The sequence below is a fragment of the Chiloscyllium plagiosum genome, unplaced genomic scaffold, assembly GCF_037043375.1.
Source record: "Chiloscyllium plagiosum isolate Xiang-an unplaced genomic scaffold, Cpla_swu_hap1 HiC_scaffold_35, whole genome shotgun sequence".
Lineage (NCBI taxonomy): Eukaryota > Metazoa > Chordata > Chondrichthyes > Orectolobiformes > Hemiscylliidae > Chiloscyllium > Chiloscyllium plagiosum.
The window spans coordinates 11,385,627-11,398,631 of NW_028270173.1; the positions used below are offsets into that span (position 1 = coordinate 11,385,627).

The 13,005-nt window shown below is 47.6% G+C and overlaps 1 protein-coding gene across 1 annotated transcript in view; it reads left to right on the forward strand.

The window, feature by feature from the left end:
* The first annotated feature begins 1,011 nt into the window (after positions 1-1,011).
* Positions 1,012-13,005, forward strand: part of LOC148140060 (lysosomal thioesterase PPT2-A-like) — a 43,074-nt gene continuing 31,080 nt past the window's right edge. The window contains exon 1 of the mRNA XM_087979235.1: positions 1,012-1,283. Within this exon, the coding sequence (XP_087835361.1) occupies positions 1,146-1,283 (138 nt within the window). The 5' untranslated portion in view covers positions 1,012-1,145. The remainder of the gene's footprint in view (positions 1,284-13,005) is intronic.

Genomic DNA, 13,005 nt, shown 5'->3' on the forward strand with positions numbered 1-13,005 from the left:
CCAAACTGCCCCGTGGCCCAACATTTCAAATCCCCCTCCCACTCTGCCGAGGACATGGAGGTCCTGGGCCTCCTTCACCGCCGCTCCCTCACCACCAGACGCCTGGAGGAAGAACGCCTCATCTTCCGCCTCAGAACACTTCAACCCCAGGGCATCAATGTGGACTTCAACAGCTTCCTCATTTCCCCTTCCCCCACCTCCTCCTAGTTTCAAACTTCCAGCCCGCACTGTCCCCTTGACCTGTCCGGACTTGTCCGACCTGCCTAGCTCCTTTTCCACCTATCCACTCCACCCTCTCCTCCCTGACCTATCACCTTCATCTCCTCCCCCACTCACCTATTGTACTCTATGCTACTTTCTCCGCACCCCCACCCTCCTCTAGCTTATCTCTCCACGCTTCAGGCTCTGCCTTTATTCCTGATGAAGGGCTTTTGCCCGAAACGTCGATTTTGCTGCTCGTCGGATGCTGCCTGAACTGCTGTGCTCTTCCAGCACCACTGATCCAGAATCTGGTTTCCAGCATCTGCAGTCATTGTTTTTACCTCGTAGCATCCGGGAGTATCAGCCTGTAATTTTGTGCTTAGGACACTGAAGCGGGTTGTGAAATATTGGAGCAGGATATTTCTTTTTTTGGTTAAATCGATGTGGCGTCGAGGTTTTTTCTCCTCCACAAGTTGACTTGCTTTGCTTCAAATGGTTCAGTTGTTCACACTGATGAGAAATGAAATGAATTTGCTTCTTGTGATTCTTTACGTTTAGAAACCTGTAAAAGCCCCATCCCAACCCCACAAGCACATCCCCTCTCCTCCCATCTCCACGGCATCTTGTTTTCAACAGAAGACAGACAAGGCCGAGGGGCCGGGGGCTGGGGGAGATGAAGCCGAGTGGCGCGGGAAGTGCACTGTACAGTTGCTAGGGACGCCAACGTGGTTGCTGGGGAAACAGGATGTGACATTCTCTTCTGGACGTCGCGCGCAGCTGCTCTGCTCCGTTTCAGCTGTAAGTGACGGGGAAATGGAGCAGGGGCAGACTCTGCTCTCAGGCTAAGGGTTTACAACGGGGGACGCGGCGACAGGCATAGGCAGCAGCTTTTAGTTGTGTTGCTCTCCCCCTCCCCCCGGGATATCCTCTCGAAAGGCAGCGAAATGTTTGCCTGGACCATGCTGGCGTTGTCAGCCGCGATCGTCCTGCGAGCAGCGCAATCCTACAAGCCGGTCATTGTGGTGCACGGTTTGTTTGACAGCCCAGGGGATTTCAAATTGTTCCAAGGTTTCATCAACGAGGTAAGCCGATGCCGCTGTTTTCGCTGTGCCCAGGGCCTGATTTCCCGCATGATCATGTTGGATCATAGCCTCCCGCCCCCCTCTCTCTGCTCTGTCAGTAGCTGTAAATTGAGGATCAGCCCCTCTGCTCTGAAATATGAGCTGTTTTGCTCTAGGAAAAGGGGGGTGTCGTGTTACACAGGCACCACACTGAATCTGCACCAAGATCCTGGATTAGGGCTAAATTACCAAATCGGAACCGAATGTCTACAAGTTTATCAAGTGTATCCCTGGTGGAAAGTGAGTCCGTTCATGGGATTTCAAAGACTTAAATGTGGTTTGACATGAAATATTCCGCAGACTTTAGCTGGGAGCAATTTTCCCAAGTAGCCAAAGGCAGTTTATTCGTTCAAGTTTTGACCTGACGGTTGAGAATTTATATAATGCGTAAGAAAAACGTCGTGGTTTTTTTTGCAGTGACTGGAATCTGAAATGCAATGTCAGAGTAATTGGTGGAAACTGAGTTAATCGAAAAGGCAATTAGATCTGATTTGAAACAGAAAGAAGTGTAGTGCTGTGGGGAGCAGCGCTGGGTGAGTTACGACTTGGAAGGGCAGACGCAGATATGACGGACTGAATGGCCTCTTCTGTGGTGTAACCGTTCCATGATTCTAGACCTTCTCCGAGATTCAGCGTCTAGTTTAAAGGCACAATCACCCCTTTTACCCCGCTGTGTCGGAGAGGCACTCTGCGATGAACTTGATGACGTTCCCACAGGCTCCCTCGCTCAACTGTGCCTTCCAGCGTCACATTGTCGTCAAGATACTTGCTCAGACAGAGAAGTTTAAAATAATATCTTAAGGACGGGGGGGATAGCGAGGCTTTGGCAGGGAGTTCCAGAGTTTATGGATAGGGAGCGGAAAACTCAGCGGCTGAGGAGTGATATAAATAGTCAATATATCTGAATTGGAGCAGTAACTTAAACCGACTGTGTCAGGAGGGAAATACGTTGGATTGAATAGAAAACAGTAGTTGTGTACTGCCAACTTTCCAATAACTTGGTAAACTCAGCAGGTTTGGCAGCCTCTGTAGAGAGGAAACAGAGTTAATGTTTCGAGTCCTGTGTGATGTTTCTACAGAACTGAAGGAGAGCTGTACCAGAGTCGAAATGTTAACTCTCTTTCTCTGTGCACAGATGCTGCCAGACCTGCTGAGTTTCTCCGGTGTCGTGTGTTTGTTTCCGATTTCCAGCGTCTGCAGTGTTTTGCTTTTATTTTGTTGATTTTGCAATTGAGCAGACTGTAAATGCAACACCACATTTTATCCCCTAAGCTTAGTGACTGGTGGCTTGGTTGAACTTACCCTCAAAATCTTCAAAGCAGACACTGGAAATTTCAGAGTTTGCCAAAATGAAGGAGAAAATTCGAAATATTTGAATAATCCAACTAATGTTCTGGGATTTTGGGTTCAAATCTAACCGTGGTGGATGGTGAAATTTAAGTACAATAAAAATCTGGAACAACTAAATCAAAGGTGTTCTATTGGTGACTATTGTCGATTGTTGTAAAACCCATCAGGTTCATTAGGGAAGGAAATCCACCATTCTTAGCTGGTCTGGCCTACATGTGACTCCATCCTACAGTGTTATGGTTGTCTCTTAACTGCTCTCTGGACAATTAGGAATGGATAATAACACCCACACACCATGAAGCAATTTTCTAAAGGTTCATAGCACTCTTGAGTGAATAATTTCTCCTCCTCCTCCTCCTTGATGGCTGCGTTCTTATCCTGGGTGTATCACCACTAGGTGTGGACTTTTCATCTGAATGAAACAGTCCCTCAGCATTTACCAAGTCTCACTTAAGGATTTTGTTTCCACTGATCTACAGAAAATATAAGCCCATTCCAATCAGTCTCTCCTCATAAAAATTCAGTTGTTCATCCCAGGAATTAATTTGATTGTTGTTGGAAAAATGCAATAAGTTTATAATTGACAAGCAGTTGAACAGAAAAATAATCATGTAAATTCCAAGCTCTGTGAAGGAAAGTACACCAAGTATTTACTCTCTGACATTGAGTGATTTACACTCATTTCATCTGTTGGGCTATATGAATCTATATGCTGTGGATGTTTTAGGAGCATTAGTCACATGGGGAGTGTGTCATTCTGACCATAATCCATCCACAAATACTTGTTTGGCTGGTATTCCTCAATGATTGCTCTGACCCAGCATAAAAATACAGATAAGAAAGCGCAGCTGTGAGAATTCATGGCCGAAATTGATTTCTCCCATGGAAAGCCAATGACAAACATGACCTGGATTCTCTATGGTTTCTTGGTGGTTGACAGTCAAATATAGAAAGGAGAACTGTATTATCAGTACAGTAATAAGCGAAGAGGGAGTGTGTTGATATGAGAGGGAGATGAGTTCAGGCTGAGGATCTGGAGATAAGTTATTGCTGTTTGTGTACTAGGTGAGCAGTCAGATATTTGGGGTTCAGTTGAGGAGTCTTCTCTGTAGTTGAGACTGAGATGTGTTACTGCAATAAAGATATAAAAGCCTGCATTGAGACTTTCCTGACCTCACATGCTTTACAACTAATTAAGTGCCTAGTATGGAGCAGCACGAGGCTCAGTGGTTAGCACTGCTGCCTCACAGCGCCAGGGTCCCAGGTTTGATTCCAGCCTTGGGCAACTGTCTGTGTGGAGTTTGCACATTTTCCCCGTGTCTGCGTGGGTTTCCTCCGGGTGCTCCGGTTTCCTCCCATAGTCCAAAGATGTGCAGGTCAGGTGAATTGACCCTGTTAAATGGCCCATAGCATTAGTCAGAGGGAAGTGGGTCTGGGTGGGTTACTCTTCGGAGGGTCGGTGTGGACTGGTTGGGCCGAAGGGCCTGTTTCCACACTATAGGGAATCTAATCTAATCTATAAAAATATGGGAAACATGACAACCAATTTGTGCACAACAGGATCCCATTAAGAGCTGTGTGATAATGATGAGATTGTCATCTTGTGGTACTGGTGGACGGCTTGACCAAATTAAATGTTGGTGTTAATTTTAAGTAAGATTCTGATCTTTAACCCCTAGCTGTATTCAGAAGTAGGCTTTGGCTGTGCTAGCTAGCAGAACTTTGTTTTATTTTTAAGAAGCAAGCCGAAGAGAGATCAGGGGCATGAACATCATATGAACTGGAAGATTTGTTTTGTTATTTGCATCCACAGCCATAGGTTGTTTAACAAACATACACTGACTCCATCCTATTTTTCCCTCCCCACCAGCACACCCCATCCTCACCAAAAAAAGAGTCAGGACATTTCACTTGAGATATGAGGACAAAAGCTAGTCTGATACAGCCAACAGAGCTCAGAGGAGGATATCCCCTGTTTGTGCTGTCTTTTGTTTGAGATATTAATTGCAAGTTCTGTTTGTCATGTCAGATAAATATAAAAGATCCCTCAGCCACAATTTGAATGTAGAATGAGGGACACAGACTGTGTTTTACTTGACCTGAAGTCCTTGGTGAAATTAGTTGCTTAAAAAGCTGCTTACTTTTTCTGAATTTAAAAGCCCTAAAACTTTATGCGCTGTGTAGAATTCAAAATTAAAATCACTTAATGAGGTATAGAACTGAGATCTGAAAGCATCCTTTTGTGCTCGTTTTCTTAGCCAAATCTTTGTTTAAAACTCCAGGGCAGGATCTGTCACTATTCATTCCCCAGTGACTCTGGGCACTGAGACATAAAGTGCACTTGTCAATTTGTGAAGAATGCTGAAGGCAGCAGATCAGGAATAATCTGTTTGACTACACCAAGAATTCTTTTGGCACACTGCCGAAATGATCAGCTGCCTACCCGATCTGAGATGGTTCAATTGACAGACGATTCATCTCGGTGCATTCTTCCAATTTTTATGTTTATTTCTCGTTAACAAGCCACACCTAAGTGAAGAGTTTCAATTCTCTCTCACTTGATTTGCTTTTAATTATTTTATAGATGGATTTCTGCTCTTTCTCTGAAGCAAATTGCACAACAAGTCGCTTTTCAGGGAGACCTGTATAGTCAATCAGATTGGGAAGGATATGAGATCAGTACCTCATTCTAATTGCTGACTTGTACATTTTAATTATCCTCTAGGATTTACTCCTTCCAGCTGACCCCTCTCCTCTTACACACACACACGCACACCCACCCACCCACCATTGTATTGCCATTGGTTTGACATCTTGTGAATTGGTCGGATGCTGCCTGAACCGCTGTGCTTTTCCAGCACCACTCTACCCCAGAATCTGGTTTCCAGCATCTGCAGTCATTGTTTTTATCTTGTGAATTGTGAACTGGTTTGAACTGGCTACTTGGGAGTCATGTACAACTCGGAAACAGACCCTTCGGTCCACCTAGTCCATGCTGACCAGATATCCCAAACTAATCTAGTCCCATTTTCCAGCACATGGCCCATATTCCTCTGAACCGTTCCTATTCATATACGCATCCAGATGCCTTTTAAATGTTGCAATTGTAGCAGCCTCCACCACTTCCTTTAGCAGCACTACCCTCTGCATGAAAAGTTGCCAGGTCCCTTTTATATCTTTCCCCTCTCACCCGAAACCAATGTCCTCCAGTTCTGGATTCCCCACCTCAGGAAAAGACTTTGTCTATTTATCCTATCCATGTCCCTAATGGTTTTATAAACCTCTAAGGTCACCCCTCAGCCCTCAACACTCCAGGAAAAACAGCTCCATAGCTCAAATCCTCCAACTCGGGCAACATCCTTGTAAATGTTTTCTGAACCCTTTCAAGTTTCACAACATCCTTCTGATAGGAAAGAGACCAGAATTGCACGCAATATTCCAAAAGTGACCTAACCAACATCCTGTATAGCTGCAACATGACCTCCCAGCTCCTATACTCAATGCTCTGACCAATAAAGGAAAGCATACAAAATCCCTTCTTCACTGGATGTAGGATTGCTTGCTGAGCTGAAAGGTTCATTTTCAGATGTTTCATCACCATACCAAGTAATATCATCAGTGAGGAGAAAGTGAGGACTGAGATGCTGGAGACCAGAGCTGAAAATGTGTTGCTGGAAAAGCGCAGCAGGTCAGGAAGCATCCAAGGAGCAGGAGAATCGACGGTTCGGGCATGAGCCCTTCTTCAGGAATGAGGAAAGTGTGCCAAGCAGGCTAAGATAAAAGGTAGGGAGGAGGGACTTAGGGGAGGGGGCGTTGGAAATGTGATAGGTGGAAGGAGGTTAAGGTGAAGATGATAAGGTGAGGGTGATAGGCCGGAGTGAGGGTGGGGTCGGAGAGGTCAGGAAGAAGATCGCAGGTTAGGAAGGTGGTGCTGAGTTCGAGGGTTGGGACTGAGACAAGGTGGGGGGAGGGGAAATGAGGAAACCGGAGAAATCTGAGTTCATCCCTTGTGGTTGGAGCGTTCCTAGGCGGAAGATGAGGCGCTCTTCCTCCAGCCGTCGTGTTGCTATGGTCGGCAATGGAGGAGGCCAAGGACCTGCATGTCCTTGGTGGAGTGGGAGGGGTAGTTAAAGTGTTCAGCCACAGGGCGGTTGGGTTGGTTGGTGCGGGTGTCCTAGAGGTGTTCTCTGAAACGTTCCGCAAGTAGGCGGCCTGTCTCCCCAATATAGAGGAGGCCACATTGGGTGCAGCGGATGCAATAGATGATGTGTGTGGAGGTGCAGGTGAATTTGGTGGATATGGAAGTGTCCCTTGGGGCCTTGGAGGGAGGTAAGGGGGGAGGTGTGGGCGCAAGTTTTGCATTTCTTGTGGTTGCAGGGGAAGGTGCCGGGAGTGGAGGTTGGGTTGGTGGGGGGTGTGGACCTGATGAGGGAGTCACGGAGGGAGTGGTCTTTTCGGAATGCTGATAGGGGAGGGGAGGGAAATATATCCCTGATGGTGGGGTCCGTTTGGAGGTGGCGGAAATGACGACTGAGGATACAATGTATATGGAGGTTGGTGGGGTGGTAGGTGAGGACCAGTGGGGTTCTGTCCTGGTGGCGATTGGAGGGGCGGGGCTCAAGGGCAGAGGAGCGGGAAGTGGAGGAGATGCGGTGGAGAGCATCATCGATCACGTCTGAGGGGAAATTGCAGTCTTTGAAGAAGGAGGCCATCTGGGTTGTTTGGTATTGGAACTGGTCCTCCTGGGAGCAGATGCGGCAGAGACGAAGGAATTGGGAATATAGGATGGCGTTTTTACAGGGGCAGAGTGGGAGGAGATATAGTCTAGGTAGCTGTGGGAGTCGGCCGGTTTATAGTAAATGTCCGTGTTGATTCGGTCGCCCGAGATAGAAATGGAGAGGTCTAGGAAGGGGAGAGAGGAGTCCGAGACGGTCCAGGTGAATTTGAGGTCGGGGTGGAAGGTGTTAGTAAAGTGGATGACCTGTTCAACCTCCTCGTGGGAGCACGAGGCAGCGCCGATACTGTCATCGATGTAGCAGAGGAAAAGGAGGGGGAGTGGTGCCAGTGTAGCTGCGGAAGATGGACTGTTCCACATATCCTACGAAGAGGCAGGCAGAGCTGGACCCATGCGGGTGCCCATGGCTACTCAACATACGGCGAGACATTGAACAATTTTTCCGCCGCCTTCGCCTCCGCGCCTACTTCTTCAACCAGGATTCTCGCCCACCCTCTCGCCTCCAACACTCCCCATCCACCTGGACACCTCGTGCTGGCCTCTTACCCGCCCTCGATGTCTTCATAGCCAACTGCTGCCGCGACATTAACCGCCTCAACTTCTCTACCCCTCTCACTCACTCCAACCTCTCACCCTCGCAATGTGCAGCCCTCTACTCCCTCCGTTCCAACCCCAACCTCACCATCAAACCTGCAGACAAGGGAGGCGCGGTAGTAGTTTGGCGCACCGACCTTTACACCGCTGAGGCTAAACGCCAGCTCGCGGACACCTCCTCCAACTGCCCCCTTGACCATGACCCCATCTCCCACCACCAAACCATCATCTCCAAGACCATCCATAACCTCATCACCTCAGGGGATCTCCCATCCACCGCCTCCAACCTCATAGTCCCACAACCCCGCACCGTCCGTTTCTACCTCCTGCCCAAAATCCACAAACCTGACTGCCCCGGCTGACCCATTGTCTCAGCCTGCTCCTGCCCCACCAAACTCATCTCTGCATACCTTGACACGGTCCTGTCCCCGTTAGACCAAGAACTCCCCACCTACGTTCGGGACACCACCCACGCCCTCCACCACCTCCATGATTTTCGCTTCCCCGTCCCCAACACCTTATCTTCACCATGGACATCCAGTCCCTGTACACCTCCATCCCCCATCACGAAAGACTCAAAGCCCTCCGCTTCTTCCTTTCCCGCCGTACCAACCAGTACCCTTCCACTGACACCCTCCTTCGACTGACTGAACTGGTCATCACCCAGAACAACTTCTCTTTCCAATCCTCCCACTTCCTCCAAGCCAAAGGAGTAGCCATGGGCACCCGCATGGCCCCCAGCTATGCCTGCCTCTTCATAGGATATGTGGAACAGTCCATCTTCCGCAGCTACACTGGCACCACCACCCCCCCCCATCTTTTCCTCCGCTACATCGATGACTGTATCGGCGCTGCCTCGTGTTCCCACGAGGAGGTTGAACAGTTCATCCACTTTACCAACACCTTCCACCCTGACCTCAAATTTTCCTGGACCGTCTCGGACTCCTCCCTCCCCTTCCTAGACTTCTCCATTTCTATTTCGGGCGACCGAATCAGCACGGACATTTAATATAAACCGACCGACTCCCACAGCTACCTAAACTATACCTCCTCCCACCCTGCCCCCTGTAAAAGCGCCATCCCATATTCCCAATTCCTTCGTCTCTGCCGCATCTGCCCCCAGGAGGACCAGTTCCAATACCAAACAACCCAGATGGCCTCCTCCTTCAAAGACCGCAATTTCCCCCCAGACGTGATCGACGATGCTCTCCACCGCATCTCCTCCACTTCCCGTTCCTCCATCCTTGATCCCCACCCCTCCAATCGCCACCAGGACAGAACCCCACTGGTTCTCACCTACCACCCCACCAACCTCCATATACATCGTATCATCCACCGTCATTTCCGCCACATCCAAACGGACCCCACCATCAGGGATATATTTCCCTCCCCTCCCCTATCAGCGTTCCAAAAAGACCACTCCCTCCGTGACTCCCTCGTCAGGTCCACACCCCCCATCAACCCAACCTCCACTCCCGGCACCTTCCCCTGCAACCACAAGAAATGCAAAACTTGCGCCCACACCTCCCCCCTTACTTCCCTCCAAGGCCGCAAGTGATCCTTCCATATCCACCACAAATTCACCTGCAACTCCACACACATCATTTACTGTATCCGCTGCACCCGATGTGGCCTCCTCTATATTGGGGAGGCATGCCGCCTACTTGTGGAACGTTTCAGAGAACACCTCTGGGACACCTGCACCAACCAACCCAACCGCCTCGTGGCTGAACACTTTAACTCCCCCTCCCACTCCACCAAGATCATGCAGGTCATTGGACTCCTCTATCGCCAGACCATAGCAACACGACGGCTGGAGGAAGAGCGCCTCATCTTCCGCCTAGGAACGCTCCAACCACAAGGGATGAACTCAGATTTCTCCGGTTTCCTCATTTCCCCTCCCCCCCACCTTGTCTCAGTCCCAACCCTCGAACTCAGCACCACCTTCCTAACCTGCAATCTTCTTCCTGATCTCTCCCCCCCCACCCCCACTCCGGCCTATCACCCTCACCTTATCACCTTCACCTTAACCTCCTTCCACCAATAGCATTTCCAACGCCCCTCCCCAAGTCCCTCCTCCCTACCTTTTATCTTAGCCTGCTTGGCACACTTTCCTCATTCTTGAAGAAGGGCTCATGCCCGAACCGTCGATTCTCCTGCTCCTTGGATGCTGCCTGACCTGCTGCGCTTTTCCAGCAACACATTTTCAATATCATCAGTGAGCCTCCGGATGAAGCACTGGTGGTATGGCCCCTTTCTATTAATGTGTTTAGGTTTTCTTGGGTTGGTGATGTAATTTCCTTACAAATTTGTTTCTCAATTTCCTGGTGACTATTAGGGGATCTATGATACAATCCTAATAAGGTGATCATCCCTTTCTTATTTCTCCGTTCCACCCAAATAACTTCCCTGGATGTATTTCTGGGAATATTCTCCCTAATTACAGCTCTAGTGCTATCCTTTAACAAAAACATCCCTTCCCCTACCCCCACTCCTCTCTTGCCTCCCTTTTTATCCTTTCTGTAGCATTTGTATCCTGGAACATTAAGCTGCCAGTCCTGTCCATCCCTGAGCCATGTTTCTGTAATTGCTATGATATCCCAGTCCCATGTTCCTAACTGTGCCCTGAGTTCGTCTGCCTTCCTGTTAGGCCACTTGCATTGAAAGAAATGCAGTTTAATTTATCAGTCCTACCTTATTCTCTGCTTTATCCCTGCCAGCCCTGATGGTTGATTCGCTTATTTTCTCAACTGTACCAGTCTCAGATTGATCTCTTTCCTCACTATCTCCTTGGGTCCCACCCCACCTCCTAACTAGTTTAAGTCCTCCTGAGCAGCTCCAGCAAATCTCCCTGCCACTCCCCTTCCAATTCAGTCCTTCTTGTACAGGTCACATCTACCCCAGAAGAGATTCCAATGATCCAAAAATGTGAATCCTTCTCCCATACACCAGCTCCTCAGCTATGCATTCATCTGCTCTATCCTCTACTTCTGGCCTCACTAGCTCATAGCACCAGGAGTAATACAGATGAGCCTACCATTGAAAATCTTCTTTTTAAAATTCCTGCCTTGCTTTCTATATTCTCCCTTCAGAATCTCATCCTTTTCCCTTCCAATGTCGTTGGTACCAATGTGTACAATGACCTCCTGTTGGAACCTCTCCCCTTTGAGAACATTCTGCACCCTCTCTGTGATATGCTTGGTCCTGGCATCACACCATTCTGAATTTTCACTGCTGGCCACACAAATGTCTGTCTTTGTCTCTGACTAGATCGCTTGGAACCTGACGTACCCCTCATTGCATTAGAGCCTATCTTGTTAATAGAAACTTGGCAGTTCGTGCTACATTCCCCTGAGAATCCATCACCCCCTACATTTTCCAAAACAGCATACTTGTTTGAAATGAGAATAGCCACAGAAGATCCTGCACTACCTGCCTACCTCTCCTATTTTTCTTGGAATTAACCCATCTACCTGACTCTCTCTGTGGTTTTTCTCCCTTCCTATAACTGCCATCCATCACACCCCCAGCTCTTGTAAATTACTCACTGACTCTACCTGTCGCTCCACCCGATCCAGTCAATCTGACAAGATTTGCAGCTAACGACATTTATTGCAGATATAATCCTCAGTAACCCGTAAATACACTCAAAACTCCCACATCCGACAAGAAGAGCATATCACTCTACTGAAGGTTTTGCTCCTTCCAATTTACAGACTCAGAAAATTGCACCATCTTATTGCTCATCAAAATACTGCTTAAGGCTGACTTAAAACTTATGGTTTATATTTTTAAAATTTAATCAAGAGACACATCCCAATAAAAATATATAATCAAGAAAGAACCCACTCAACTCACTACTGTCAATTTACAACAAGGCTATTTACTTATCTGTTTGTGCTGTGACCTCTCCCAAACAGATTCCTCTAAAACCAGTTGTGAATTTTATTTGTTAAGTTTTCCTGGACACACTCCGATATTCAGCGATACATAAATTCAAACAGCAAAGGCAATAACTGTGCAGATTCACAGCTGTGTCAGCAGTATAGGTTTCTTTCTCTCTCTCTCCCTTACAGACCATGTGCTTGCTGCCTTTGTCTGCCTTTCTTTTAAAAGTGCCATTGTTTTGACTTTATTTTTTCTCCAAAGTTCCAACAAAATTACAACGGCATATAAAACAGTAATTGCTGCTCCTGGAATTCGAGGAAATCACCTTCAACACCTAAAATACCTCAAATAAAGGGAGCAGCTACTACAGCTACAAATTTTTCCCATCTTCCATCTTGGATTACTCAGTGGAGCCAAATCACGAACAAAGTGTACCTGCTGACCTTCAGTATGGAAGGGAAATGGCTGTGCAGCTAGAGAGGGCAAGGCAGATTCGGCTGAGTACCATGTGCACTTTAATCACATGGAGCTAAATTCTCAGAGGCTTCAGGATTGAGACAACTATTGGAAATGGAAAGGACAAGAGATTTTGACCAAGCCATGTCAGGTAGCCAGAGAGGAGATTGAGGGCAAGTGTTGGGGTAGACTGTGATGTTGCAATGCTAAGGGAATATATGTGAAGTTTCTAGAGGCAGTGAAGGCGATGAGTTATACTGAATGAAAAGTGTTGAGATATAACCCTGCTGTGATACAGAGTATAATTTCAACTAACACCACCATGAAGGATTCTATTGGATCTCAGATGGAATGATTGCTTCACACCCTCAGCCCGATACTTTTCAGGAATGTTAGTAAGACGGTAGATGTGGGGCAAGAAGTAGGCCTTTTGGACGATTGTGTCTGTTCTGCCATTCAATTAAGTTCAGATCAAAAACCAATCCTGTACTTCAATTTCCTGCCGTATCCCTGAACATCTTGATTTCCTTACTTAAAAATCTGTCAGTATCAGTCTTGAATATGGTTAATGATCCAGCCAAATGGAAGGTAAAATCAAGTGATGTCTGAAATGAGAGACCCGTTTGATCGCATGTGATTCCCAGTGAATGGTTTGGGCTC